At 47.1% G+C, this 26343-nt stretch overlaps 1 protein-coding gene across 1 annotated transcript in view; it reads right to left on the reverse strand.

Moving 5' to 3' along the window:
- Positions 1-2424: 2424 nt before the first annotated feature.
- The window catches only part of LOC149333957 (phospholipid-transporting ATPase ABCA3-like), a 91614-nt gene continuing 67695 nt past the window's right edge, over positions 2425-26343 (reverse strand). Inside the window, exons 18-21 of the mRNA XM_089556144.1 lie at positions 24167-24301; positions 17632-18191; positions 4659-4881; positions 2425-2631 (exon numbers count right to left, since the gene is read on the reverse strand). Coding sequence (XP_089412270.1) covers positions 2425-2631; positions 4659-4881; positions 17632-18191; positions 24167-24301 — 1125 coding nt within the window. The remainder of the gene's footprint in view (positions 2632-4658; positions 4882-17631; positions 18192-24166; positions 24302-26343) is intronic.

Consider the following 26343-nt stretch of genomic DNA (forward strand, 5'->3'; position numbering starts at 1 on the left):
GGTTGCGCTGTAAAGTACAAACACTTCGCATCAGTTTCGCAAGTGCGGTATTAAAGAAAAGCATGCATATGTTGACTCCGTTGTCTTTGTGATATGAATTCTCAGCAGCACAGCAAGTGAGGTGATTGAAGACCACTTTCTTCAGCACAGATTGGCATTCTTACACTTGAGAAAACAAAGAAACAAATCTCCGTACAAAATAAGGTTGTCTCTCCTTGAGTCGTCCTCGATCGGTTATATTTTGAGCATGTATTTATATCACAAATACAATACAGCCATACATGCATGCTATTCTTGTTTTCATGCGTCAACTGGAGCCAAGTGAAATTTCAACCGCACCTGCCAAACTCGCCGCGAAGTAATGCGCAAACCACGGTGGTCACGGAGACTGTAAATAGTGGCATTCCTGACGAAGCAGAAAGCCCACGCCGCCGAAGGTAAGCTTTCCTGCACGATGCGGACAAAGAATAAACCCTTGCCTGAAGCAATGCAAGCGCTTCTGCGAACAGTGATGGTGGAAGCGTGGCATCGCTGATGCCGGCGATAAGGCGGGCATCAGATCCTCGAGATGGTTGGGCCGGATGTGCCAACGCACCCGCGGCTCTCTGCTGTGCATCTGCGCATAGAGCACGCTGGCATGCAGTTTTTACTAGTTTTTACCAGTTTGGCCACGGCTCAAGTGCTCCGTTTTACTCTTGGTGCACCTGTACTTTTATTGATTACAGGAGCCGCATCATTATATTGCAATGTAAATTAATGTAAATCTTTATTCCGAGACAGATTAATTCATATTCAGAATAGGCCACAGGCTAGAAGTTAATAATAATAGCTTGATATCACCTGGGATCATTACAAAAACCACACAAAAAAATAAATACATGCTGCGGAGGTAGGCCACACACGAGCTCAAGAAGTGTCACACACTATTGGAATGGCAATATGAACAGCCATCATGATGCACACACACACACACACTACAATAATTAGACGATATGAAACTCTGTTTCCAAAATACAATTTGAAATCATGTGACGGGAGATGACATGAACTAATCGCGTAGAAATTAAGAATATTAGAAGAAAGAAAACTGAGTGTCCGGTTAGCATTATTTATTCTGATGCGTGCGACTATTTATCAATGGGGTGGGGCTTTTTTTGCTTTAACACTGTTGTATTATGCAAACAACGCAAATTACAATCTTTGTAAACACTAACTGCCAGCTGCCAGACATTTTCCCAGCATGTTTTGTAGCCAATAAAAATATTTTGAAAATAGTGTCTGCCATTTTATTGACACATTCACTCCAGAAAACAATGCTGTGAAATTAGGTTTGCTTACGGAACTGGATTTAAGATAAGCTTCTTCAGGAAGCAATCTCTACACCTCTGGGAATAAATGGCACTATACGGTAGCAGAAAGAAGTCTCCGGCGGAAAACAGTTAAAAGAAACAGAAACATAGTCATACGATTTACTACAAAGTAATTGCAAAGAAGCATATAATACTTTTATTAGTTGCCATGCTTACTCCTTGCTGAACGAAACAATTCCTCGAAAGGAACACTGACATAGGCCTGCGGCAGGCTACCAGCCACGTAGATCTATGCACGCACATTTCTGCTTACAGTGCCCGCATGTTGAATCCTCCCCTTCACCGACTTCACCGAAGGCGTTCACTGGATCTTGGGAAACTGTTATATCGCACTTTCTACGTGGTTGACTAGAATTCTGTTGAGCTTTGTTTTCTGCGAGAAAGCTGGCTCAAGAACATAAAACGTGGGGTTTGAAGGAAATGGTTTTTACGGAAGAGAAAATCAGCCACGGTACTGCGAAATTGTTTCTAGTTGTGAGCAATAAACAAATCGAATTAAAGACTAGAATGTTCACAGAATTGAAGAACTCAGTGCGAGCTATGTATAAAATAGATGTCAATGAACAGCAGACATTCTAAATGACCTGCCATAGAAGAGGCCAATTTCTTCGCTCTTCAAATCGCCCTAAGGCGCAGTGACCCAGAAGTTTTGCTCACAAACTGAGAAACTGCATTGTCCGCTGTGTTGCGCAGCCCAGTCTTGCTCTCTGTGGCACAAACCACCGCCGCTCGACCTCTTACTACGAACAAGACACTTGCGGAAATGCCGTCGATGTACGTGGAGCATAAAACGTGGGTCGAAACCTTTCGTCACGTTCGCATACAAAACAGCAATGCAGGAATGACAAACATGGCGTCGTTCAGGCCAGTCTACGAATGCGAAGTGACCACAACTGTACACAAAACAAATGGTGATGTCGCCTACTTTCTGAAATGTGTCCAAATTTTCTGCTAATTTGTTCGTTCTCATTTCGGCAAAATAAAAATAACATGCGCACACACGCGCACAAATCGACGACGGGCGCTACCACAGACGGGCACCAGCGAGTAGTGCCTACTCGTCTTCTTTTTCGTCGGCGCCCTCCTGCTCTCTCTTTGGCCGCCCACGTTGCAGCGTGGCCAGCGCCGCGTACACGTGTTCCAGCGTGGTGTTGCTGATGAGGAACTCGAGCAGGTTGAGCTTGCGCTTGAGCGTCTCTGCCAGCGCAAACATCTCGCTCCAGGAGAGGCCCGTGTTCTCCACGTGGTACTCAAAGTAGCCCTGCGGAATGCATCGCGTGCTCGAGGTTACTCGGACCTAATTCGGTGCTCGATGAAGGCTTTTCAGCAGCGATTGAGATGCGCCTTGGAACTCAAAACTACTGCATTTTAATGGGCTATTGTGCTCACGGGAGCACATTGCCGATTCCGAGCGGTTAGCGTTAGAAGCTGCCAAGCATATGGTAACTTTGATAACATTGATCACACAAAAAAATAGGCTGAAACACCACTGATTTATCTGTGATACGTTGCCTTAACCTAGGGTTTTCCCTAGGATAAGTTTCTTAGGAATTCCCTAGGAATTAGGCTGGTGTCTAAAGTTCTCAAAGGAGTAGGGGAAGTGTGCTGAGGGTAGAAAAGAAGTGGCAGCAATTGTTAATTTAAAATTTTGTCGATGTGTCCCGTAGGACAAGCAACACTTACAACTCCAACACTCATGACAAATATGACAAAAAATTACCCACCGTGCGATAAAAAAATCGTTCCGAACTAAGATGTGCCTTCAGAAAAACTAGGGAGTGTGTACATACGCCTTGGAGGTGCGCAGGGAGATCACTGTCTCAATCGTACTCAACAGTTTAGGTGATACGAATCGTTCACATCTTTATTAAATTCTGTTTTATTGCTCGGTCAGCAGCGACAACAGTTGTTGGGAACCCTGTGGAAGTGTTCTCCCCCGCTTCTTGGCTTCACTCGTGCGCGCAGTCTCGCCTTATATAACACTACTTTTTTGCACTTTTTAAGAGGGCAGTGTTGAAAATTTGTGCTAATCGAAGTAGGCTACTCAGCGTTTCTTCGCTGTGGATGCAGACGCTTTCGTTTTTGTCCATACATACGCGTAAGGGCAAAAAGAACCTGTACACCGAGCGTCTAACATTTCGACCAGAAACAAGGATTAGGTGGCTGGCAGCCCCATCGTACGTGCGTCTGGCCCACAGAGCCAAAGATGATACATTCAGCAGTAATAACGGACATCGCACAGTACACGGGCCTCTAGAATTTCTCCTCCAAAGAAACTCAACCGCCGCGGCCGGGATCGGACCCGAAAGACGCGGGTTCGATCTCGGCCGCGGCGGCTGAATTTCGATGAAGGCGAAATTCTAGAGGCCCGTGTACTGTGCGATGTCAGTGCACGTTAAAGAACCGAAGGTGGTCGAAATTTCCGGAGCCCTTCACTACGACCTCTCTCATAGCCTTAGTCGCTTCGGGACGTTAAACACCATAAACCAACCAACCAGCAGTAATAACGCAGCGGCGCGAACTGTCTGGGTGTCAATGCCCTCAGTTCCGGCAACGTTGAACGGACATAGTACTCATTGAGGCTTCTGAAACACAAGTTCATTCACACGCAGCCAACGATGCCGACCAAACAGTTCGCAGCAAAGCTAACAGCTATATTGAGTTAGTGTCTGCACCTTTCCTGCTCCAGATGTACCAACATGCAATGCCGTCCAGGACGCAAAACTATACCCGCTCTGACCAAGACACGTTCGAAGCAACAATTCAGCCGTGCTACATTAAAAGTCTACTCGGCACAGTCGTGCCTAAAGGCGTCAAAATATGATGTCGCAAGGACAGAGTTATGGTGACAAGTTTATGGCCAAAAATACTACAGAACTTCTATTGTGACCGTCAAATATTTTCTTTCGTGTAATGTTAGTTATATTGAGTTTAATGGCGCAAAAGCAGCTCAGGCTATGATGCGTCAAACACACGGTTACAGTGTGTCCTGTTAACGGGGAAGCTTTTAATGCTTGTAATTTGTTTAAAACACCAGATTCCCTGAGAAAGACTGAGAAGTAAAGGAACCTGCGAACCACTCTGGTGACACTCTTCGTTCGGAGCGCGTCCTCGTTTTTACAGATAAGGGGAGCCTTGGACAGTGCAAACGAGCATTTGCGTCGCAATCAAGGAAGCCGAGCTTTTTCGTAACTTTTCAGAACAATCTCTTCCTTAGTGGATATATTATATAGTGGATATAGTGGATATAGTGGATGTAGTGGATATAGTGGATATATTAGCGCGTACCTCGTACGACTGCTCCAGCTTGCTGTTGGGAAAGTTGTCCGCGATGGCCCGGATCACCTTGGCGCGGTACTCGTAGTCCTCTTTGTACTCGTCGTGGGTGTTCACGACTACCGTGAAGCCCTGCGCGAACCTGTCCTTGAGGCGGTCCAGAGAGCCCAGGCACTGGAACTCGCCTCGGATCATGATGGCCACGCGGTCGCACACATTCTCCACTTCGTCCATGCTGCGCATAGGCACACGCTTGTGGCACTGCTGTTGGTTCTGTTTACTTAAACCACGCTGTTGTGCCAGTCTTAGAAAGAAATCTGACTTAATCCTGATTAGGACTGTGTGTGCTAGAGAAAGGTGCGCAACAAGCTCAACCATATGACCATTTTCCTGAGCAACACTGTGTATGTACTGGTGAAATTTGAAAAACGCTCTGAATTGATGCTAGAATTGATTACCGTTAGTCGCGTGAGCTACACGCGTGTGGTGTGAAAGAATAACAACTACCACTTCCGTTGTCTTTGAGGCAGTTGCATAATTTGTGGTCAGTATAATTAGTTAAGACTCATGAAAATATCCAGAATAATGAACGGCGTCTACATAAAAAATGTCCCTGCCAACACGTCCTTCAGGAAATTTCAATGTCGCCATAGGCGACGTCACCATACTCAGCAAAAACTCCGACAATAAGGTGGCAGTATAGGGATACAGTGGCCGCAGTTGGCAAAACACAGGGTTAATTGGAAAGACATGGGAGTGGCCTTTGCCCTGCAGTGCGCGTATTCAGGCTGATGCCACTGCTGCTGCTGCTGATGATGATGATGATGATCGGCTTGCTATTAATTAGCATATGATATAACAGCGCAGCGTTACGCAGGGGAAAGTCAGAACACACACGAGCGTGAACTTAAAACTAAGCGGCCGCGTTGACTGCAAAGCGACGTCCATCAAAGCGCGACACCCCGTAACTCATGCTTCACGCGATATTCTGTGCCCCAGCCGGGTTGCGGAGCTTCCTGTACCTCGTCACTTCCACGGCCGCCTGATAAAAAGCGCAAAGCCGCTTGATGTACTTGCATCAAGCGGCCGTGCTATTTCACTGCTTCAGCGTGGGCGGGGCAGAGAATATCACGTGGCACGAGCATCACGGAGTGTCGCGATTTGATGCACGCCGCTTTGCGCTTCCCGCAGGCGTGCGGTTTTCGAATGGCCCGAAAAATAGCCGAAATTTGTTTAGCCACAGCAGCGAGGGTAATCGTGATTTCAAAATTTGAAATATTGATGTGGCTACTACTAACGGCCCGCTATGAGTCACTGCATTCAGTCGCCTATTGGTAGCAGTTAAAACGCTATTAGACGCTATTGAAATATTAGAACGCAAGCTGTTAATCACTTTGCAAATTAACATGACTCGTATGCTTGTGACATCCGCCAACACTGGTAATTACTATGCCAAAGAAGGCTTCTCTTTACATTAATCTGCCGCCGCGGTGGCTCAGTGGTTATGGCGCTCGGCTGCTGACCTGAAAGACGCGGGTTCGATCCCGGCCGTGGCGATCGAATTTCAATGGAGGCGAAATTGTAGAGGCCCGTTTACTGTGCGATGTCAGTGCACGTTAAAAAACCCTAGGTGGTCAAAATTTCCGGAGCCCTAAACTACGGCGTCTCTCATAGCCTGAGTCGCTTTGGGACGTTTAACCCCATAAACCAACCAACCAACCAGCGCCCCATTTTTAAATTTAGCGGTGGGATTCCCTGAAACACCTGGTATGTGGTCAACTTTTTAGAGAGGACCATGTCAGTCGACCAGACATCACTCGTAGCCATGGTCATGACTCAGCACATATACTGAGCGTGCGTGATGTCAGATAACACGTAACTTCACTCAACCAGAAGTGACACTACCAAACCGGAGACGTCGGGTTTCGTGATGCCTAAGTAACGCTAAGTAAGCGCCAATGTGGTAGGTGATGTCGGCAAGACCCTACTGCTACTATACATACATATATATATATATATATATATATATATATATATATATATATATATATATACATGATGCGAAATTGAGAAACGCTTCTTTTAAGTAAACGTTTATTGGGAGTCGACGTTTCGGACAGAGCCTGTCCTTTTTCAAGACTGAAGTTACATGGTTTTTCCTTCTCTTCTTAAAGGGTCTTCATCTGTACAGGTGTTCGACACATGAGCCAAAACAAGCCGACGATGCAGAAGGAAGAACGGCTCAGGGAAGAGAAAAAAAAGAAAAAAATAACAAAAAATACACAAACGGGACAGGGAGCGGGGAGGGTAAATGTCGTCGCCCGCCACCCACGTTCGCGGTCGCGGGGAGAAAAGAAAAAAAAAGGAGAAAAGGGGAGGAAAAAATAAGAAGAGCGGGAGGGGAGAATGGACGGAGAACTGAGTCATAACACAGCGGACAGCTAGCAAAGTGTATGGAGACAAACAGTGGCCGACGCATAGCATAGATCTGAGATGCACTCAAATGTTGTCCACTTAAACGAGTAAACAAGGTACAATGGAGCAAAAGGGCGGGGAAAAACTTCCGCCATGTGCAACTTCTTTGGCAGGATGAGTCAAGGTGGGCAGAGTGGAATTTAACGAGACACACGTGGAGTGTAAATGAGCTCACCTGCACACACCCACAAAAGCAACAAAAAAAGGAAAAGAAAAGGCCGGAAACGGAGGCGACTTTGGGGAAGAATCGTCGCGTGGGGCCACTATGAATGGCGGGAGGGCTTAGGTTCTTTGACGGTGCCGCTCTCGACAAGATGGTCGAACGGGGGAAGGTAAGAGCGCGGTGTGCGATGAGGACATCGGTGTAAGCGTATGGGAGAAAGTTTGCGAGGCCTGTCAGGCCGGCACTCCAAGGTCAGTACTGGATTTGCAGGGGGCGTATTGAAGACAAAGCGCCCAGGTTCTCATTAATGCCTTGTGCAATTGTTCCAAACTTATAAATAAAGTACGACTCGCGTTGCTCCCGTTCCCGGGTGTTGTTGAACCCACCCTGTAAGACTGTTAAGTGCTTCAAATGGATGTTTTTTGTCATTAATGTGTTTTGACAAGTGGAGGTTAGGTAGAGATAGGGCATGAGCGCGGTGTTTGTTAAAGCGAATTCGTAGATGGTTAACCGTCTGCCCAATGTACTGCATACTGCACACACCACATTCTAGGAGGTAGATAACGTTGGAGGAGTCACAATTAAAGTCGCCATTGATTTTCTATTTAAAGCCTGAGGCTGTGCTTATATATATATATATATATATATATATATATATATATATATATATACAGGGTGTCCCAGCTAAATGTAACCAAACTTTTAAAAAATACGAAGTGTCCTAGTCCAGTAAAACCAACTCAGAGTTGTTCATAGTCGCGTGGCCTAGTCTTGAGTATTTTTTTCGCTCTTCAAAGTTAATTAATTAGTTAAGTTTAATTAGCTAACTTTTTAATTATTCACTTCAGGAAGAAAGTGTCAATGCAAAAGTTTTAGATCACCTCAAAAAACCGCTAGTAGTGCTATTTCCGTCAAGTTACGATTTACGTAGCTTCATTTATTGGCCTTAGAAGAAAGTTGTCACGTGACCAGCTGCTCGCTCACTTCTCTGCCCCGATGTGCACCCAAAGTCTCATCGAGGAGAGGACTTCAGAAAAAATGGATTTTATTCTTTAAGGCGCGTCTTGGGACGTTGAAGTGGCACAGTTGTCATGTGGAAGCTTTTTCTTATTGTGCGGGTTATGGTTAAAGGCCGGGAAAAAAACTACTATACGTAAGTATTACTTTGCTGCAAATGTCTCAGTAAGCTGTTTCTCAAAGCGATCTACAACTTTTCGATTGACACTTTGTTCCTCAAGTCAATAATTAAAAAGTTAGTTAATTAAGCTTGATTAATTAGTCAACCTTGAAGAACGAAAAAAATACTGCAGACTAGGTCACGCGACTCTAAACAAACCTCATTTGGTTTCACACGGCTAGGACACCCCGTGTTTTTTAAAAGCTTGGTTACATTTAGCTGGGACACCCTGTATATATATATATATATATATATATATATATACACCACCGAAAATTGCATTGGTAGTCGGTCCATCTGGCGCAATACGAATGTATTCCTAGGATTTTGTTTTTTTTACCACAGACAAGATTAAGATAGATGTTTTGATTCCCCCCAGAAATTTCAACATGAATTCAGCATGAAAGCAATGAAGAAATTATATTGAGAATGCTCAACTTTAGCACGGTGGCCGCTTTTCCAATGAGGTTCAATTCGGCCTCAATAATTCAACACTAGGCCATCCTGGTCACAACAAAAATTCAACATGGCATGTTGAATCTGCTCATGAGAACTTCAACACTGTTTCAGGAAGAATTTTTGTAAGGGATTAAAAAACAAAAAGAACCTTCACCTTGCAGCTATATTTGAACGTAGTAGTTACGACTGCCCAGCAGACAGGCAGACATCGAAAAGGCTTCGAAAAGTAATTGTTCATCTGGTAGACTAGCGCACAGAGAGAACTGAATTATACGACTGCGGCAACAGCAACAAGCATACTAAACGGTCGTCGAACAGAATGCTCAGTACTTTCGGCCGTGGTCAGTTTAAAGGTGACAACAAACTTCAAAGCATTAAAGGGGGAAAGTTAAGCACACAGCCACGAATAACGTAAAAACAAAGTGATAAAGGCTTGTGCCAGCGGCACTGGGCATGCACAAATCAACATGAGAAAACATAGGGCCTATTCCGAAGCTTGTGCTTTGCGCACCGAGGCCGCAGCTACTTATGTGCCATTAAACACAGCACAGAAAAACAGGCTCATCCACTTGAACGGAGATGAGCTGACAGAGGCTTTGACAAAAAAATGAATAAAAATAAATAAATCCAACAATGTCTCGTCCATTCCACCAACTTTCCGTCCTGCTGAAAGTTGAATGATATCGCGCAAAAGTGCAGCGAAACAAGCAGCGGAGTTAAATTTACATACACTGCGTCTGCGGTCCCATCTCTCTTTTAAAGACGGTCTTAAGAGCAGTAGCGTCCAGTTCGTCAGATGTGTACCAGACACCCTGAGCGCCAGGAAAACACATCGATAATACACACACACGAGGGTGTCGCGGAAGGCGCTAATCGTATGTAAATAACGCGAAAGAAAGATTGATCGAAAGCTTTCGCCCACTACTATACTGCGCATTATTCGCCACTATGTGGTAATTGGTTTTCCTGTTGAGCACGTCTCCGTACTTTGCCGTTCAGTGCGGCGCTGGACAGCATTGTGAGCACTGGCAAGACCTTATGGCTGCAAGGAACGGCTACTGAACGTAAGCCTCTTGCTTAACGAAAAAAACTGTTACAGAATCCAAAGTGGCAGGATGCGATCGAGGCTTCTCCTGCTTGGGATCTTGTTTTTGGTTGCTCTTACTTCGTTCCCATCAGATCAGCGGAACGCGTTCGAAACGACAACGCCCTGGATGATGATGTCCTCAGGCTCAATGGCACATACACGAAACCTGACTTCAATGGATGCTGATGTCGTTTACGTCGGGTATGACTTGCGATCCCCCCTTCTGCAGTGGCTGAAGCTCACATCTTACCGATACATCGTATGGAAATCCGCTAGTCGTGGTCTCGAAAAGCTCCTTTATCGAAACCGAGTTGTGAACAAGCGAACCACGGTAATGGTGTCTCTTCGTGGTGATCACTTGAAGAGTATGGTGCGTTTCTTGGAGCGCAGGCAACAAAGCGGCATCATGACGCAGTGGATGTTTTTTGTCCAAGACGAAGACAAGAGTTCTCTTGCCGAGGTTTTGAAGAACTCCACTGCTTGTGACTTCGTGAGTGCTATATATGTGAGCGAAGTGGATCTGTGTGGCCTTCCCCGTTTTGAGGAAGTGCTGCGGGAATCTGTGTGCTCACGCTCAGCTCCTTATCATCTGACACGGAAGTTCAGAAGCGTGGGGAAAAGTTCAAGGAATCTTTCGGGACAAACTGTCCGCATTGCATGCGTAAACGCCACATTCGGTGACTGGTGCGCTGAAAAGTACCAGTCGATGTTCATACAGCTCTTGAGGGACATAAATGTTTCAACGGCGATAACAACCTACGGAGCCATTCCCAACGTATACCTGGACCTGGCACATTTTAGGATTGATATGCTTCTTGCACAGACTGAAGTTGATGATCGAGCATTAATGGTGAGCAGCTACGCGGAGGTGGATGTCGGCTACGAGACATTTTACGCCAGAGCCAATCATACCCGCGTACTGTCTTTATTAGAAGCCATCGGCAGCTCGCCTTGTGTGATTATCACCTTTTTGTCCATGTCGTGCTGTGCTCTCAGCATTGCAGTTGCTCGAAGGTTGCACAAAAGAGCACGTAGTGTGCCGAGTGTCTGCGAGGAGGCTTTATTCCTGGTAGCGTCACTTTTTGGCACCTCTTCAAATGAGCCGTTTCCGGACACGAAGTTAAAAGCCCGTGTCATCGTGTACGGCACATGGCTTCTTTTTATTATGCCGTTCTCTGTTTACCTTAGGAGTCAGTTGACATCGATGGTTACAGTAAGTCGTCCAGGAGACCATCTGGACACATTCGAGGAGCTCGAGGGCGCCCTTGATGACAATTCTGTTCTGCCTTGCATAACCAAATGGAGCAGCACCCACTATCATTTAGGAGCAGGGTCAGAAGGTGCTGGGCTCTTGTTCAATAAACTTCGAAACGCTTTCCTAGGTCACATGGACGAAGGACTTGTGACCACGACTGTCGAGGATTGTCTTCAGTGCTCGAATGCGAAAAATCGTGTTTGCTTCATGAATAGAATGCCAATTTGTGAGGTGAAAAATCTCGTTGCTGAAATTGGAGAGTTCAAGGAACCATTCAACACGGTCCTTTCAGGCTTTCCAATCAGTAAAGAGTTTCCTGCAATATGGCCCCTGAGGAAGTTCATGCAGGCCGTACGAGAGGGATCACTGTTGAAAGACGCTACATCCCCATGCAATGAAGGGGACATCAGCGTGGGAGGTGGGCTGGAGCTTTGGAGCTTCTTCATCGATTATTTACTACTCCTCTCTGCTGTCGGTGGAGTTTGTATCGCGGAAGTTATTTTGGCAAATTGTAATAACTCAGGTCCAAGGCTCCTCTCCCGCTATAGGGTCGTTGTATCATAATGCCTTGAAAGACAGTGATACCACGTGACCCAAAAAGGGCACACAACGGGAACCGGCAACTAAGGTGCAGCGAAATGAAATGCTCTAGGATTGCTCATCCTTCGGCACTGCTGTGAAACGACACCATTCTTTTGCATCTACCGCGCTATGACAGCACAAGCTGCAAGAGACACCACCCCTTAAATCAGGCAACTGCGAGTGGAAGATATGAAAGCAACCACTGCACGGGTTACATTGCTGCGGCGACACAGGGCGCAAATCAATCGCAGGAATGCATTGTGCATTAAGTGCGCAGCGCCAACACCGGTGGCCTACACGGCCTTCATAACCACTTCTAACCTGGAGACTATTATTACTGACCAGCGGGGAGATCTAGACTGCCTTGCACAGAGGCATGCTGCTGTAAAGAGTGTTGACTGGTACGGTAGAGAAAGTTTTTCGAAGCAGAAATTATGAGATGCACTCATTATTAGCGGTCAACTTTATCGAGGACAAAGGTTGGGTTTAGCCGCACCCTGAAGTAGGGTCACCCGGCAATCAGTACCTGCACCACGGCGGCTTTACCTCCTCCGCGGATAATTCCGTCAGTGTGCAGGTCAAGTATGGCCAGCTGTCAAGCGGAACAGTTGTTTGGAACATGATCATTCAGCGCTTAAACAAACTTACGGCGTTTCCAGCGAGCAACTACCGTGGAAGGGAAACAGCACTACGTGCACTGCACGATTACCTGTCGCGTGATATACTCGTAGTGTCTTGCACCGATGTGCCGTTGTGCAGCGTGATTTACGCCGTAGTTTACTGTGCACCAGAGAACTGTAGAGGGCCATTGCCAATTTTCCATGAACTGAAACCACGGAGGGAACTGCGATTTCATGGTTGCAATCTTTTCGATGCATTACCAGTTTTTTCACGAGTATTCTATGTTTTGAACATGAAATACGTGCTCGAAAATTTTGCTGTGTACGGTTTCCCATTTTTCGCATTTGAGTCAATTCTTTGTAACTCTTAGTTTATTTTTCTTGTTGACTTTTTATGTGCTTAATGTTGGTTCTCCTTTGCATGATATTGTACTGCTCAGCCTGCCTGGACCAACCGAACCTCTATGTACCGAATAAATGAATGCGATGGCTTGTCTACAGAATGGTGGTGACAGCGCAGTTACAGTGCCAGATGATGATCATGATAGTAACATTTTACTTTCAGCACAAATGGGCGGTTGGTCTCCCTATTCCAGGAGTCTTTTGGGTTTGGCAGCGCCTGAAGCTCTTTCGGTCAGCTCGTGAGCAACATTTGTGTCTAAGCTGGACTACATTTACTCTCTTAATAGGACACGCTACGAGAAGCATACGAGAAGCATAGACACGCCCTATATAAGAAAAGGGAATTGGCGCTCCCTATGCGCGGCGGCGTAAACTGCATATGCCGCGGCGCTAGTCACCGGCCCGTAAAGTTGCGCGTAGGGATAGCAGGGAGGCCAAGTTGCCACCGAAAGCATCCATCGTTATGAGGGAAACGCGCCTTTGAGGGAAAGGAGCCACTTTTGTCGAGCGGTAAGAGCGGTCACTTGCTCATACCGCCGATATTTTAGTGTAAGCTCTACTTCACGACCAAAGCTGTGAAAGCCGTTTCATCGCTCAAGCCTTGACCTTGAATAAGTAAATAAAGTAAATATTGCCGCGACTGGGTTTTGAACCCACAGCGGAGCGAACAGATCAGCTTCGCTTCTCTGTTCACGAGAGCACTATGCTACCGCCGCAGCCGATCGCACTTCGTGTTAAACTGAACTGCAACATACTCTCGCGCTGTCCATTCCACATCATCGTCTTCATCAACGAATACCACTATCGAACTAATATCGAAGCCAGACGTGCCGCCGGCGAAGAAAAAGAAAGCCATGAGCCAACAAGGCTAAACATATGCATTCGTACGTCTACTCTGTTTAACTGCGTTGAAATCCTGCAACTTTTTCCTTTCAAATTCGCTTCGCTGTTGAAAAATATCTTTGTATTGAAAAAGAGTGACTCAGTCGTCAGCTGGCTGCATGAAGGCCTATTAGAAAACTCTCCGTGTGGGTGGGTGCCGCATCTACAGTGAACGGTCGAAGTCACAAACGCTTTCTTTTCGAAGGTAAGGGGAACTTGTCATAAAGCTGCGTGTTTTAGATGCGAACAACAACAACTTTTTAAAGACGATGCGACCTAGAACAGAAAAAAAGCCCGCAAAGCGGGAGAATAAGAATTTAAGAGCAATTTAGGCTCTCTAAATTGCTGCAAGGCGAAAGCCTTTCCTGGCGCACTGTTTGGCATTGACTGCGAGCCTGTGCTGTACTAGTGTTTTTTTTACTACACATTACAACTGCACACTTTAACTACAGACTTAGGCTGCTTCTTTAGCTGACTCTCTCTCTGCTTCGATGAGTTCGGTTGTATCCATGGCTCTTCGCAGTAATGAGCTATGTAATGTGGTCATCCACGGACGCCTTGCGCTCCCTGTCGGAGTGGACGACAACTATTTTATTAGTTGTCGTCTGCTCTAAAACGGGGCGTCAGGCATCCGTGGGTGACCTCATTACTGCGAATCCGCGCACTCTGACGTCATAACCATTTCGACCAACCGAAAACCGTGACACCTCTGCTGACAACCTTCTGCTAACAACCTTCTGTCGACAACGATGAGGCATTAAAGGCTTTGGCCTTAATAGCAAAACCAGTGGGGTTAAGGCAGCAGCATTAAAGCTCGCTGCTTTCTTTAGGTTCCTCGCCGCCGCCGAGTGCCACTTACGTCAGACAGCAGGTTTAATGGCACGCATGTGTTTTTCTGCTGCTGTGTGTAGTAACCGTATCACCTTTCGCGCATGTTAATTTTGTGTTTTGCAGTCTTTCGTATTCTTTTCATGTTTGCAGGACCGTCTGAACGAGCATGTTAGCGGAGCATGTACAATTTAGTATCAATAACAAAAGAATGATAGCTTATGTCGTTAGTGTCGTCTTCGGAGAGCGGGCCCGTTGCGCATTTGAGCACTACGGTCTGCTACTAGTATACTGACCGATAGGCGCTGCTGCCAGACATCAGTGATTTACGCGCAACATTATTGTAGCAGAAAATGTGGAAACTGTTGAAAACGCGTTTTTAATCACTATTATTGCTAAGTTTAAGAAAAGTTATAGTATCACTGTCCATAAGTTTTACTTACATTTTTATGCCGTGAGGCGGCGTGAGCAGAAGACAGGTTCCAATCTGTAGACATGTAGGCGGCTTCCTAGACGTCACGCTAGAAGTCTTGTCGGACGTCTAGAGAATTGGAACGCACTATACGTTGCATGATACTTTGGTTTTTGGTATGACGTGGCCCGGAGCGGCGCGTGAAAAGCAAACGCGCAGCTCTGGCACCCGTTGGAAACCTATATAGTAATTCTATGCGCCATTGTTCTGTGGCGCTCTCCGTGCGCAGCGACTCAAACTAGACCTGGCGTCTTCAACCCATCGATCCCAACTGAATACTTTGCGGTAACATAGCAACAGACGAATGCATCCTACGGGACTGTAAGGAAAATCCACCTCACCTCCAAAAGACCTTCTACCGGCTTCCTCCCAGGAGGCCTGGCTTAAGCTCCTGAGGGAGCCTGACAAGAACACGCAAGCCAAGCTTTCGGACTGGGTGGGAAAGGTCGCCCTCCGTTAGGGGGCCATTCATCCCGCCCCATTGATCTTTTAGATCAATAAAGTTTCTCCAATCCAATCCAGCCGCGGCGTTAATGTGCGGCTCCCTTTTGCGGAGTGATGCAAACAAGTGTTTCCAGACGCCGATGACTTCGCTGTAAAACCGGTGTCTAAAGTGGACGGTAACATGTGCACGTAAACTCCTAGATAAAAAGGAACACCTTTTTTCTGGCAGAAAACGAAGCACCCAAGACAGTTTCACGGGGCTTTCTGTATTGCACAGTAAAGCGAATCAAATTGTCGTCATGAGTACTGGAGGCCAATTAGGGCTATGTGCAGGGGCAATAGAGGTAGGCTGAGAATTTTCTTGGGTGCCTATTAAGCGTACGGGCTGAAAGGAGCGTTGGAAGAGAGGATAAAATTGTACCAAGGTATACCTGTATAGAGGTGGAAAAGGAACGCAGACTAAGTTCAGACATTCTTTCAAAATAACTGACGACATTTTTGTCGAATGTTTTCTTTTAAAGCAATGATTTTGTGTCAAAGGAACATGCGATTTGCTTTTATGGGGCAGTAACAAAAGAACAAATGAAGGGTTTTTAGATTTACCAATGTTGACTTCTCATAAATGGCCTAATACAGCCAGTAGTGGCGCAATCGTCCTTTTCAAGTTCGATCTCCCTAGTTAACGTATTCAAAGACTTTTAGTACAGACCGCAAATAACCCCGCACAATAAGATAATAACGTTGCAGTTACGAAAAAAGTAATTACAACTTTTTGAAATACGTACAATCTCCTCAGACAGCTAGAACTTTCTCCTACTATAAGACCACAGCCACCTTACAGAGAGTCTGACTAGAAATGCCTGCATCATCAGTACTTTCATAAATGCATATACCGGTTCATGACTTATATGTCGCATTGATCATCCCCACAAAGTTGCCATCCCGTTATGCAAAACAGTTTCTTTCTTTGCTCTCTAACATAGTGAGGCGTAATGTATTCTGCCCATTCCCATCTTCAATGCCTATACGCCCTTGAGGGTAAAAATAAATAAATAAATAAATATGTGCTGGAAAACTAGTTTAGCGCAAAACAAAGCTTGCTTTGATTTACTGGACCTACGAAACGCAGGCAAAATTTCTTTATGCTAACAGATGATTTCGAAATATCCCGCAACCTTGCTCGGAGCACCTTCAGTCTGCAAATCACGACAAAGACTTCGGGCGTTCTCTAAGGCCAGGAGGACAGTGCCACCCTCTTTCCAACTCGTTTGTTTTTTCTTCGCCTTTTGCAGAATATGCGAAAAGAGAGGTCTGTTAAGTATTAGAATGGACAAAGTATGCTTACGGATATACATTCCCTGTACAATATTTTAAAAAGTGCATTCTCTGAACATTTTATGGATCTAAGATGGTTTTCTGTGCCAGTGGCCCGAAAATGCGATCGCGACAGCAAATGGCACCGACAAGCAACGCCTCTCGCGGTTTTCTTGGGCCTCATGCGAGAAGCGACCCCTCCAGATGATTTCAGAAGCTACCATGGCTCTCTGCCAGTGCCGCTATTCTTACGCACACCCCTCCAGAGAGGCAACCTTTCCTTGCTTGGGCCGCTGCCTAAGTGTTGCTTCGCGTTCTGAATTGACGGATTTGAACACTGTTCCAGCAACGACCCCGGACAGCCATTATTTAGGCATGCATGGACTCGCCAAGTGCGCTCTCGAAAGCGAAGGGAAGAGCAGCCCAGTAACAAAGCGATGCGTTTACGCTGTCGCTCGAGCGTGCTTGACGCTTTTGCCCTCGATAGTGCAGTCTTTGTCAAAAGTAACCAGGCTGCATGGTTTGCTTCTAGCTCGTACAGTGGAGCCCTTACAGCAACCCTGAAGCTGAAATGGTCGTTAAAGGTAAGGACTGGGTGTCTTCGTACCTTCCAACACCTTTCGATCTTTAGGAAAGCCACAAGGGCTCCACTATACAAGCTAGAAGCAAACCATGCAGCAAGGTTAGTTTTGACAAAGACGGTACATGACTGCGACTAACGACCTTATCGGGCGTACCCGTGAGGAAATCAACTGATCTAAGGGGCAATGGATGGCTGAAGAACATACTCAATACCCGAATGCCATGCGGCGCAGTCCGCCTCACCTGCCCGTGGAGAGGATCACCGAAGTGCGCGCCACCTTTTGGAGCGCGCTCAGCGTTTCCCAGAACTTCCTTCGCGCAACGACGTCCACGCCGGCCGTCGGGTCGTCCAGTAGCACCAGCGGCGGCAGGCCCACCAGCGCCATGGCCACCGACAGTCGCCGGCGCATGCCGCCGCTGTAGACCTCGACCTGGTCGTCCAGCACCGCCTCGATGTTCATCAGCCTGGCGAAGTCGACAACGACGCGGGCCACACGCGACTCGGGCACGCCGCGCAAGCGTGCGAACAGCGCAAGCGTGTCGGCGCCGCTCAGATGCTCGATGAGGGCGTCCTGCTGGGCGCAGTATCCGAGCCCCGGCTGCCACGCCTTGGGGCCCGCCCGCAGCGCGATGGGGCCTTGTGGGGTGCGCATAAGGGCGCGGCCCCGATCCGGCAGCATCTCGGTGACGAGCATGCGCAGTAGCGTGCTCTTTCCCGAGCCCGCCACCCCCAGCAGGCCGAACACCTCGCCCTCGCCGACGCAGAACGAGACGCCGTTGACCACTAAGCGCTTGCGGAACTTCTGCACACGCGCGCACCAAGCAAGGAAGATATCGTCAAGGAAGGAACTTTTTGCGCTGCCAAGCGTGCTGCCTCTCGAAATAACTTGGTTTCGGCTAGTTGGTTCATAGCTAAAGTTGATTCTGAAGACAGTGCAAAAGGGACAGTGGTCACACATATTTGCGCTTTTGAAAAAGACTTGAAACAACACAGGGACGACACAAACTCTGGTGCGCAAACACCAAACACCAAACATCAGAGTTTGTGTCGTCCCTGTGTTTTTCCAGGTATTTTTCAAAAGCGCAATTATGTGTGACCACTGTCCCTTTTGCACTGTTTTCAGAATCAACTTCAGCTATGAACCAACTTTAGCGCAAACACCAGAGTTTGTGTCGTCCCTGTGTTGTTCCAAGTCTTTTTCAAAAGGGCAATTATGTGTGACCATGTCAACTAACAACTAGCCCAATCTGAAAGCCTCTCAACAGGGACAGTGCCTGTCCCATTCTTTTCTTGTGGCTTCCTTGTCCCTGTCGTTTTTGCGCAGTCTTCAGAATCAACCTGAGCGTTGCCCTTATCATCATGCTGCGTAGTAGATAAAGGGCACAGTATCGCAGAGTTGCAGCTGAGTCTTAGGCTGCGCGTCGGGGAAAATATGGCGTGCACTACACTGATCGCTGCCGCTTCTTCGTCTGTGACAACCTAAACTTCTTGTAGAAAATAGGGCGAAGTATTGATGAGCCCCGAGAAGAACTATGCGTACTGTTTACTGTTCGGTGGCCCATATTTGCAAAGGAGCTGCCAAGGAGCTCTTTTAACCGTGTGAAAAGAAACGTTTCCGGCATGACATAAAGAGATTGGTTTGGTTTGGTTTTATGAGGGTTAACGTCCCAAAGCGACTCAGCCTATGGGGGACGCCGTAGTGGAGGGCTCCGGATAATTTAGAACACCTAGGGCTCTTTGACGTGCACTGACATCGCATAGTGCACGTGTCTCTAGCATTTTGTCTCCATCGAAATTCCACTGGCCCAGCCGGGATTGAACCCGCGTCTTTCGGGTCAGCAGCCGGGCGCCATAAGCACTCAGCCACCGCGGCGGCGGTTCAGCTATATACATCTAGGATCATTTTAAACGATGTAAAACTTAGGACGGGTACACAGTACCTTTCATTTATCTTCTTAAAATTCACCACGTAATCATATGAAGGACGTATCTGCTCCAGATAATGTAGAAGTGGTATGATATATTATTTGTTGTTTAGTGCACCATAGCTGGACATTGGCGACGTTATAGGGTGTACAAGAGAGCTCCGGAATCATTTCGACAACCTGGTGCTCTTTAAACTGCACTGACGTTGCGCAGTACAGGGTCGTTCTTGCATTTCACAATTATTTAAATGCGGCCATCGCGGCAGGGATTTAAACTAGCCTACCTTCTGTGGTAGGATGGTTCAACAGGATACTGGCAAGCTATCTCAGGAGACGACACATCTGATCGGGAATGCCAAAGTATGAATGTATCCAACCCAAAACAGCAGAATAGAATTGTCCGAGCTATCAAAGTTAATAAAAAAGCGCAAGGTAATCGACATAAGGAAGTTTAATACGGAGAGGATCGAGAATGCTCTAAAGAACGGAAGTAGCCTAAAAGCGGTGAAGAGGAAACTGGGCATAGGTGAAAACCAGAAATATGCGCTAAGACACAAAGAGGGCAATGTCATTAGCAATATGGATAAGATAGTTAAAGTAGGCAACAGTTCTACACAAATCTATACAGTAGTCATTGCAATCAGAACCTTAATGAGAGAGGCAGTAGCGCACAGCAATGGGACATCCCGCCAGTCACGAAAGACGAAGTAGTAATGAAAGCCTTTGGAGAAATGCAAAGGCGGAGAGCAGCTGGTGAGGGCCAGGTAACAACACATCTTTTAAACGACGGAGTGGAGATACCGTTAGAAAAACTAGTTACATGAGGTCACCAGTGCTGTTCACCGCCTGTTTGGGTACAGTTGGGGATCAGAGTTAATGGAGAACCCCTAAGTAATTTGCGATTCGCGGATGACATCGCCTTGCTAAGTCACTCAGGAGTGGAACTGCAAAGCATGATATATGAGTTAGACAGGCAGAGCAGAACGGTGAGTCAAAGATTAACTTGCCCCGTCGCGGTGGCTCAGTGTTTACGGCACTCGGCTGCTGGCTCGAAAGACGCGGGTTCGATCCCGGCCGCTGCGGGTGAATTTCGATGGAGGCGAAATTCTAGAGGCCCGTGTACTGTGCGATGTAAGTGCACGTTAAAGAACCCCAGGTGGTCGAAATTTCCGGAGCCCTTCACTACGGCGACCCTCATAGCGTGAGTCGCTTTGGGACGTTAAAACTTAATAAACCAAACCAAAAATTAACATGCAGAAAACAAAAGTACCGTTCAACAACCTCGCAAGGAAACAGCACTTAACAATTGTTTGCGAGGTGCTGGAAATGCTAAGGCAATACGTCTACTTATGGCAGGCAGTGGCCGCTGACCCTGAACCTTAAGAGCGAAATAACTAGAATAATAAGAATCAGGTAGAGCGCATACCGCAGGTTCTCTCAGATAATTAGTGACAGTGAACTAATATCCCTCAGAGAAAGTTATACAACAGCTGTGTCTTACCGGTACTCACCAATGGGGCAGAAACGTAGAAACTAACGAAAAGGGTCGAGCTTAAGTTAAGGACAACGCAGCGAGCTATGTAAAGAAAACTGATGGGTGTAACGTTAGGAGTCCGCCAGCGGGCAGAGCGGGTGAGGGAACAAAAGCGGGTTACTGACATTCTAGTCGAAATCAAGCGGAAGAAATGGGCTTGGGCAGGGCATGTAATGCGAAGGCAAGATAAACGCGGGTCCTTAAGGGTAACGGAGTGGATTCCAAGAGATGGCAAGCGTAGCAGGGGGCGGCAGAAAGTAAGGTGGGCGGATGAGATTAAGAAGTTTGCGGGAATACGGTAGCCGCAACTGGCAAAGGACAGGGTGAATTGGAGAGACGTGGGAGAGGCCTTTGCCCTTCAGTGGGCGTAGTCAGGCTGATGATGACCGTCTGCCGGGGCGGAACGGGACGGGCAGTAAGCCATCGTGCTGGGTTACTTAGTAAGACTAACAAGGTACCCATGTGGGCTGGTTGGTGTACATCAGACATAACTTCAGCAGCTAAAGTACGAGGCACCAGGAAAAGAAGAACACAGGACAACGCTGACAACAGGACCAGCGTTGTCCTTTGTTCTTCTTTTCCTGGTGTCTCGTACTTCGTGCTGGGTTACTTAATAAAAAGGGTGGCTATGGAAACGATGATATATCGAAAACGGCTTATCCCGCGCCTCGACGGTGTGTCTTGTGGCTTTGAAAGGACAGCAAATCAATTTTATCCAAGAGGGAAGAGCAGCGCAGACACGCGGTATTCTTTGCTAGCTTAACCTCTTCGGGCGATACTTTGAAGAGCCACATCTAAACCTACGAAATTCAAAAACGCGCTACCATTGGTGCCACAATTATACCATCAGCAAGCTCAGGTCTCCAGGTAGTGACTTCTTGTTTACGGTGCTAGCTTTTAAAGCTCAGTTCCCGGCTTGAGCGTCCGCGATCACGTAACCACCTCGTGCACAAGCCCGTGTCTTGCGCTAACATCATCGCCATCAGGTGAAGCGTGGAGTCCAAAAATGCCACAGCTTTTGCATACCCCTCGAGAAAATATCCTGCTTGTCTGCATGCCGTGCCATTGTACCCCGCTCCTGCAATAACCACGGTGACGCTGAAGTTTGTTGGGAAAAATAAATCCCGCCCGCATGAGCAGTAGCAGCCACAGCAGATATGATAAGGCCGGCAGCAGCGACATCAGTCAGTCAGTCCCTTTACGGGGTAGGCGTGGATGACTCCGATGTCAAGCATGGTGCCCTAAATAATACACGTATGCGAGAGCCCAGTCCCACAAACGCGAGGCGGGTCGAACAAAGGACGAACGCTCTTAAGGACGCTTCCCTCAAATGCGCCACGCGACAAGATGCCAGTCCGTGCCAGTATATACCTTACACCATGAAGCACTCGTGATAACTATCCAGAACGTAAAATCGATATTCACGGACGTAAGTGTGTCAGCAGCGTTCGAAGAATATGCAGATATTGCAAAACCAGACTGTGGACCAGCTAGCGCTAGTCATCCGCATTACAATGCGTTTAATGGCCATTTATTTTTCCCACAGTGGGGTCTGAGTGGCTTTGTCGTACGAAGATCGCAAGTTCGATCCCGGCAGCCCCGGCGGCCGCATCTCTACGGAGGCGAAATGCAAAAATATCCGTGTGCTGTGCGACGTCAGCCAAAGTTAACTCCAGCTGGTCGAAAAAAATCCGAAGCCATCCTCTACAGAGTCTCTCATATCCCATGTGGCACTTCGGTACGTTGAGCTCCATATGTCACCAGGACCATGTTAGTTTTTTTGGAAGCTTGTAATAAAGCTGCAGATGCAAAGCTGGTGAAAATTGCTATTTCAGTAATTACGCTGGTTTAAAAAAGTCAACGGCTCTTTTTGCAGCATGCATGCCGGTGGCTGTACCAGTCAAAACAAGCTCGCCTACTAAATTTCGCCAAGCTCAGTCGAGCTGCAGTAATGTCGCGTTTTAACCTGAAGACTTTTCCTCCGCTCTACTGTGCGCCATGCACATCAACCCCACCATTGTAAGCAAGGGAAAGGAAATCGCTGAAGGCGATATGAAAGCCCACATGATAATTTTGGAGCAGTCATGGGAGCTGAACCACAGGATACTTTGTGAAGAGAACAGCGTGCGAAGCTGCACTACACAACCACAAAGCGAACAAAACATCAGTATAAACTAGAGTGGTGAAAACGAAACTGCTCTAGTGAATAGCAAGAAACTCTGTGGATATTTCCTTGAAAAGCCGTGAAAGGTACGTCTGTGCGGTCGGTGCAGCTTGGTTATGGGGCATGGCAGATCATCGTTATCATCAGTCTGACTACGTCCACTGCAGGGCGAAGGCCTCTCTCATGTCTCTCATCAATTAACACTGTGGTTTGCCAGCTGCGGCCACTGTATCCCCGCAAACTTCTTAATCTCATACGCCCACCCAACTTTCTGCCGCCCCCTGCTACGCTTGTAACACAGCAATCATAGCGCGGGAAGAACGCAGGACAAAGATGAGACGGGACAAGCGCTAGCTTTCAACACAGCGGATTTAAATTTAGCGCCTGTCCCGGTTCGTTATTGTCCTGCGTTCTTCCTGCGCTATGACTGCTGTGTTACAATGAATTACCAACCTGCCCACGCCTATTCCGCCTTGCTACGCTTGCCTTCTCTTGGAATCCACTCCGTTACCCTTAATACATGCCCTGCCAAAGCCCATTTCTTCCTATTGATTTCTAGTAGGATGTCATTAGCCCGCGTTTGTTCCCTCACCCACTCCGCCCTCTTCTGATCTCTTAACGTTACACCTATCATTTTCCTTTCCATAGCTCGCCGCATTGTCATTAAGTTAAGCTTAACCCTCTTTGTTAGCCTCCATGTTTCTGCCCCATAGGTGAGTACCGGTAAGATACAGTTTTTTTGTACATTTCTCTTGAGGGATATTGGTAAACTGCCAGTCATGACCTGTGAGAACATGCCATATGCGCTCCACTCCATTTTTATTCTTCTAGTTATTTCTCTCTCATGATGCGGATCAGCTGTCACTACCTGCCCCTAAATAGACATATTTTCTTATTACTTCCAGCCCCTCGCCACCAATTGTAAACTGTTGTTCCCTTCCATGAATATTGAACATTGCTTTGGTTTTTCAGCATATTGATTCTAAGAGCCGTCTTTCTACTCCGCCTGTCTTACTAATTGGTTATGCCTATTACTTCTTGTTAATTTCAGCGAGGTTGTTGCCGCGAAACTTTGTAATGCACGGATGGTAGGTTAATGGCTTGGTTCTCGGGTCCGTTTTGGATTAAACGTGAGCAAACAGACTGCTTCTTACCTTGGTGAACTCGAGGACAGCGATGACGTCGTCGCCAATGTCAGAGTCGATTATTTTTTTCCTTACGCGGGTCTCCTCTTCCTCTACGTCCTGATCCATAACCGTGTGGACGGGTACCGCGCGACGAGAGCCCCCCTGCATGCATATAACCAATATCTTATATAACCAATATCTTATTTCAAAGCACCTAAAGCTGCCAGCCCCGTGCAATGGTCATTATATAGGGGGGTCCTGCATTTTGAGAGTTCATTTCTAGGTGAGTTTAGAGGCTGTTTTCCAGAGCTCGTTATTTGTTCCCGGATTTTCGATGGTTTGGGATTTTGCGCGGTACGCATGATTTTTTATTTATTTATTTGCTTATTGCAAGTACCTACAGCGTCCATGAGGCATTATTGTAGGGGGATATTACTACATACAATAACACATGCAAAGAAGATAGTGGAAAACATGTCAGCAAGGATAACACAACATACTAAAAGAAGACTAAATGCAACTAGTTCACAACTAGTATGAGTGATAACACATCGGCACAGCGCTGGTAAACGCACGAGATTTGGAAGAAGTAGATCAGATTATCATTTCAACAGCACTTCAGAAATCAGGTGCACAAACCACATCATTCGGAAGCTGATTCCAGTCCAGAATTGTGTTAGGAAAAAAACAAATACTTAAATACATTAATGCGGCATTGATAACTCTTAATCCTTTTTGTGTTGCCTAGTCTCCCCGAAATGTAATATGGCTGCTTTATATAAGTGTTTTTATTAATACCGGTACAACCATTGTAAATGCTGTGCAAGAACTTCAGCCTGCGGATTTTCCTTCGGGTTGCCAAAGTTTTCCACCCAATACGGTCGCCAAGTCCTCTCGGACTTCGGTCGGACCTCTCCCCCTTTTTTTCTCCCCTCGTCTTTCTTTCTATTGTTCATGTTTTCTTTTCTTCCTGTGCAATAAGCAGGGTGAAAAAACTTGCTTACGCGTCGCAAAGGGAATAGCCACATAAACAGCACCATCCTCACTGAGCGAAGGAAACTCGCAGTGAACAGCGTGCCCGGCGGCCATATACTGTGGCACTACTGGCCTATTGGCGCAGTAACCCAATTACAGACGCTGCTCCAGTGCACCTTTTCCTTCGCAGCCAAAAAAGAAGTCGGCGTCGATTACAGTAGCTCCAAGTGGCTTCATTGTCCGCTGGTTAAACTGTCGACTCGTTCACAGGCGCTTTGAAGAGCCGAGTTAGTTCGTGCCTTCGAACACGGTGGTACCGTGGTACCACCGCAACGTGGTAAGTGATACCAGCGCAGAGACGAGGAGGACTAGCGCAGCACAGTATTTCACATGTGTACTGTGGGTGGTACAATACCCGATTCTACTTTCCTGCGTAAAATGCAACACCGACCTTCCCTCACGTTGTACTGCTGATCACTTTCGAGAGCATTGCACAGCTGTTTCCACCCATATGTACACATGTTAAGTTATGGTACAATATTTCTCACTGTTGTCACTTTTGCACAACCAAGGTTATCTTTACTGGTTTCTAACGCTGCTGAAGCTTGAGCACGGTGTAAAATATTGTTACGGGGAAATACTATTTACATTTATTTACAAGCAATCGGTGAATAGTTCCTAGCGGCGAGCATAAGGAAGCACCAACGCCAGCAGGAAGCACCAGCAACCTCTTCTTCTTCGTGCGACCCTTTCACGCGAGAGACCACTTCGACTTCCACTTCCTCTTCGTCGTAGCATGACCCCCGGCGGCAGGAGCGCCGTCCCGGCGTTAGGCCGGTGATAAAGGAGCGGCGTGGTAGGGCTTGAGGCGCATAACGTGAACAATGTCGGTGGGTAGTGGACATGAAGAGGATGCAGGTGTATGAGGAGCAACTTCATACGTGACATCGGTGACCTGACGCACAACACGATAAGGACCATGGTAGGGAGACAAAAGTTTTTCAGAGAGACCGACGCGACGGGAAGGAGACCACAGAAGAACGAGCGACCCCGGTTCGTAGGTGACATGACGACGGCGATTATCGTACAATGACTTCTGCGCTTGTTGGGACGCTTGGAGCCGAGTTCGGGCGATTTGGCGAGCGTCTTCAGCTTGAGCAATGGCGTCCCTGGCGAAGGCGGTGACGGGACGGTCAGCGGATGGCACGAGTGTGTCCAATGGCAGGACG

The sequence above is a fragment of the Amblyomma mixtum genome, chromosome 8 (genome assembly GCF_055824585.1).
Source record: "Amblyomma mixtum isolate Tamu chromosome 8, ASM5582458v1, whole genome shotgun sequence".
Lineage (NCBI taxonomy): Eukaryota > Metazoa > Arthropoda > Arachnida > Ixodida > Ixodidae > Amblyomma > Amblyomma mixtum.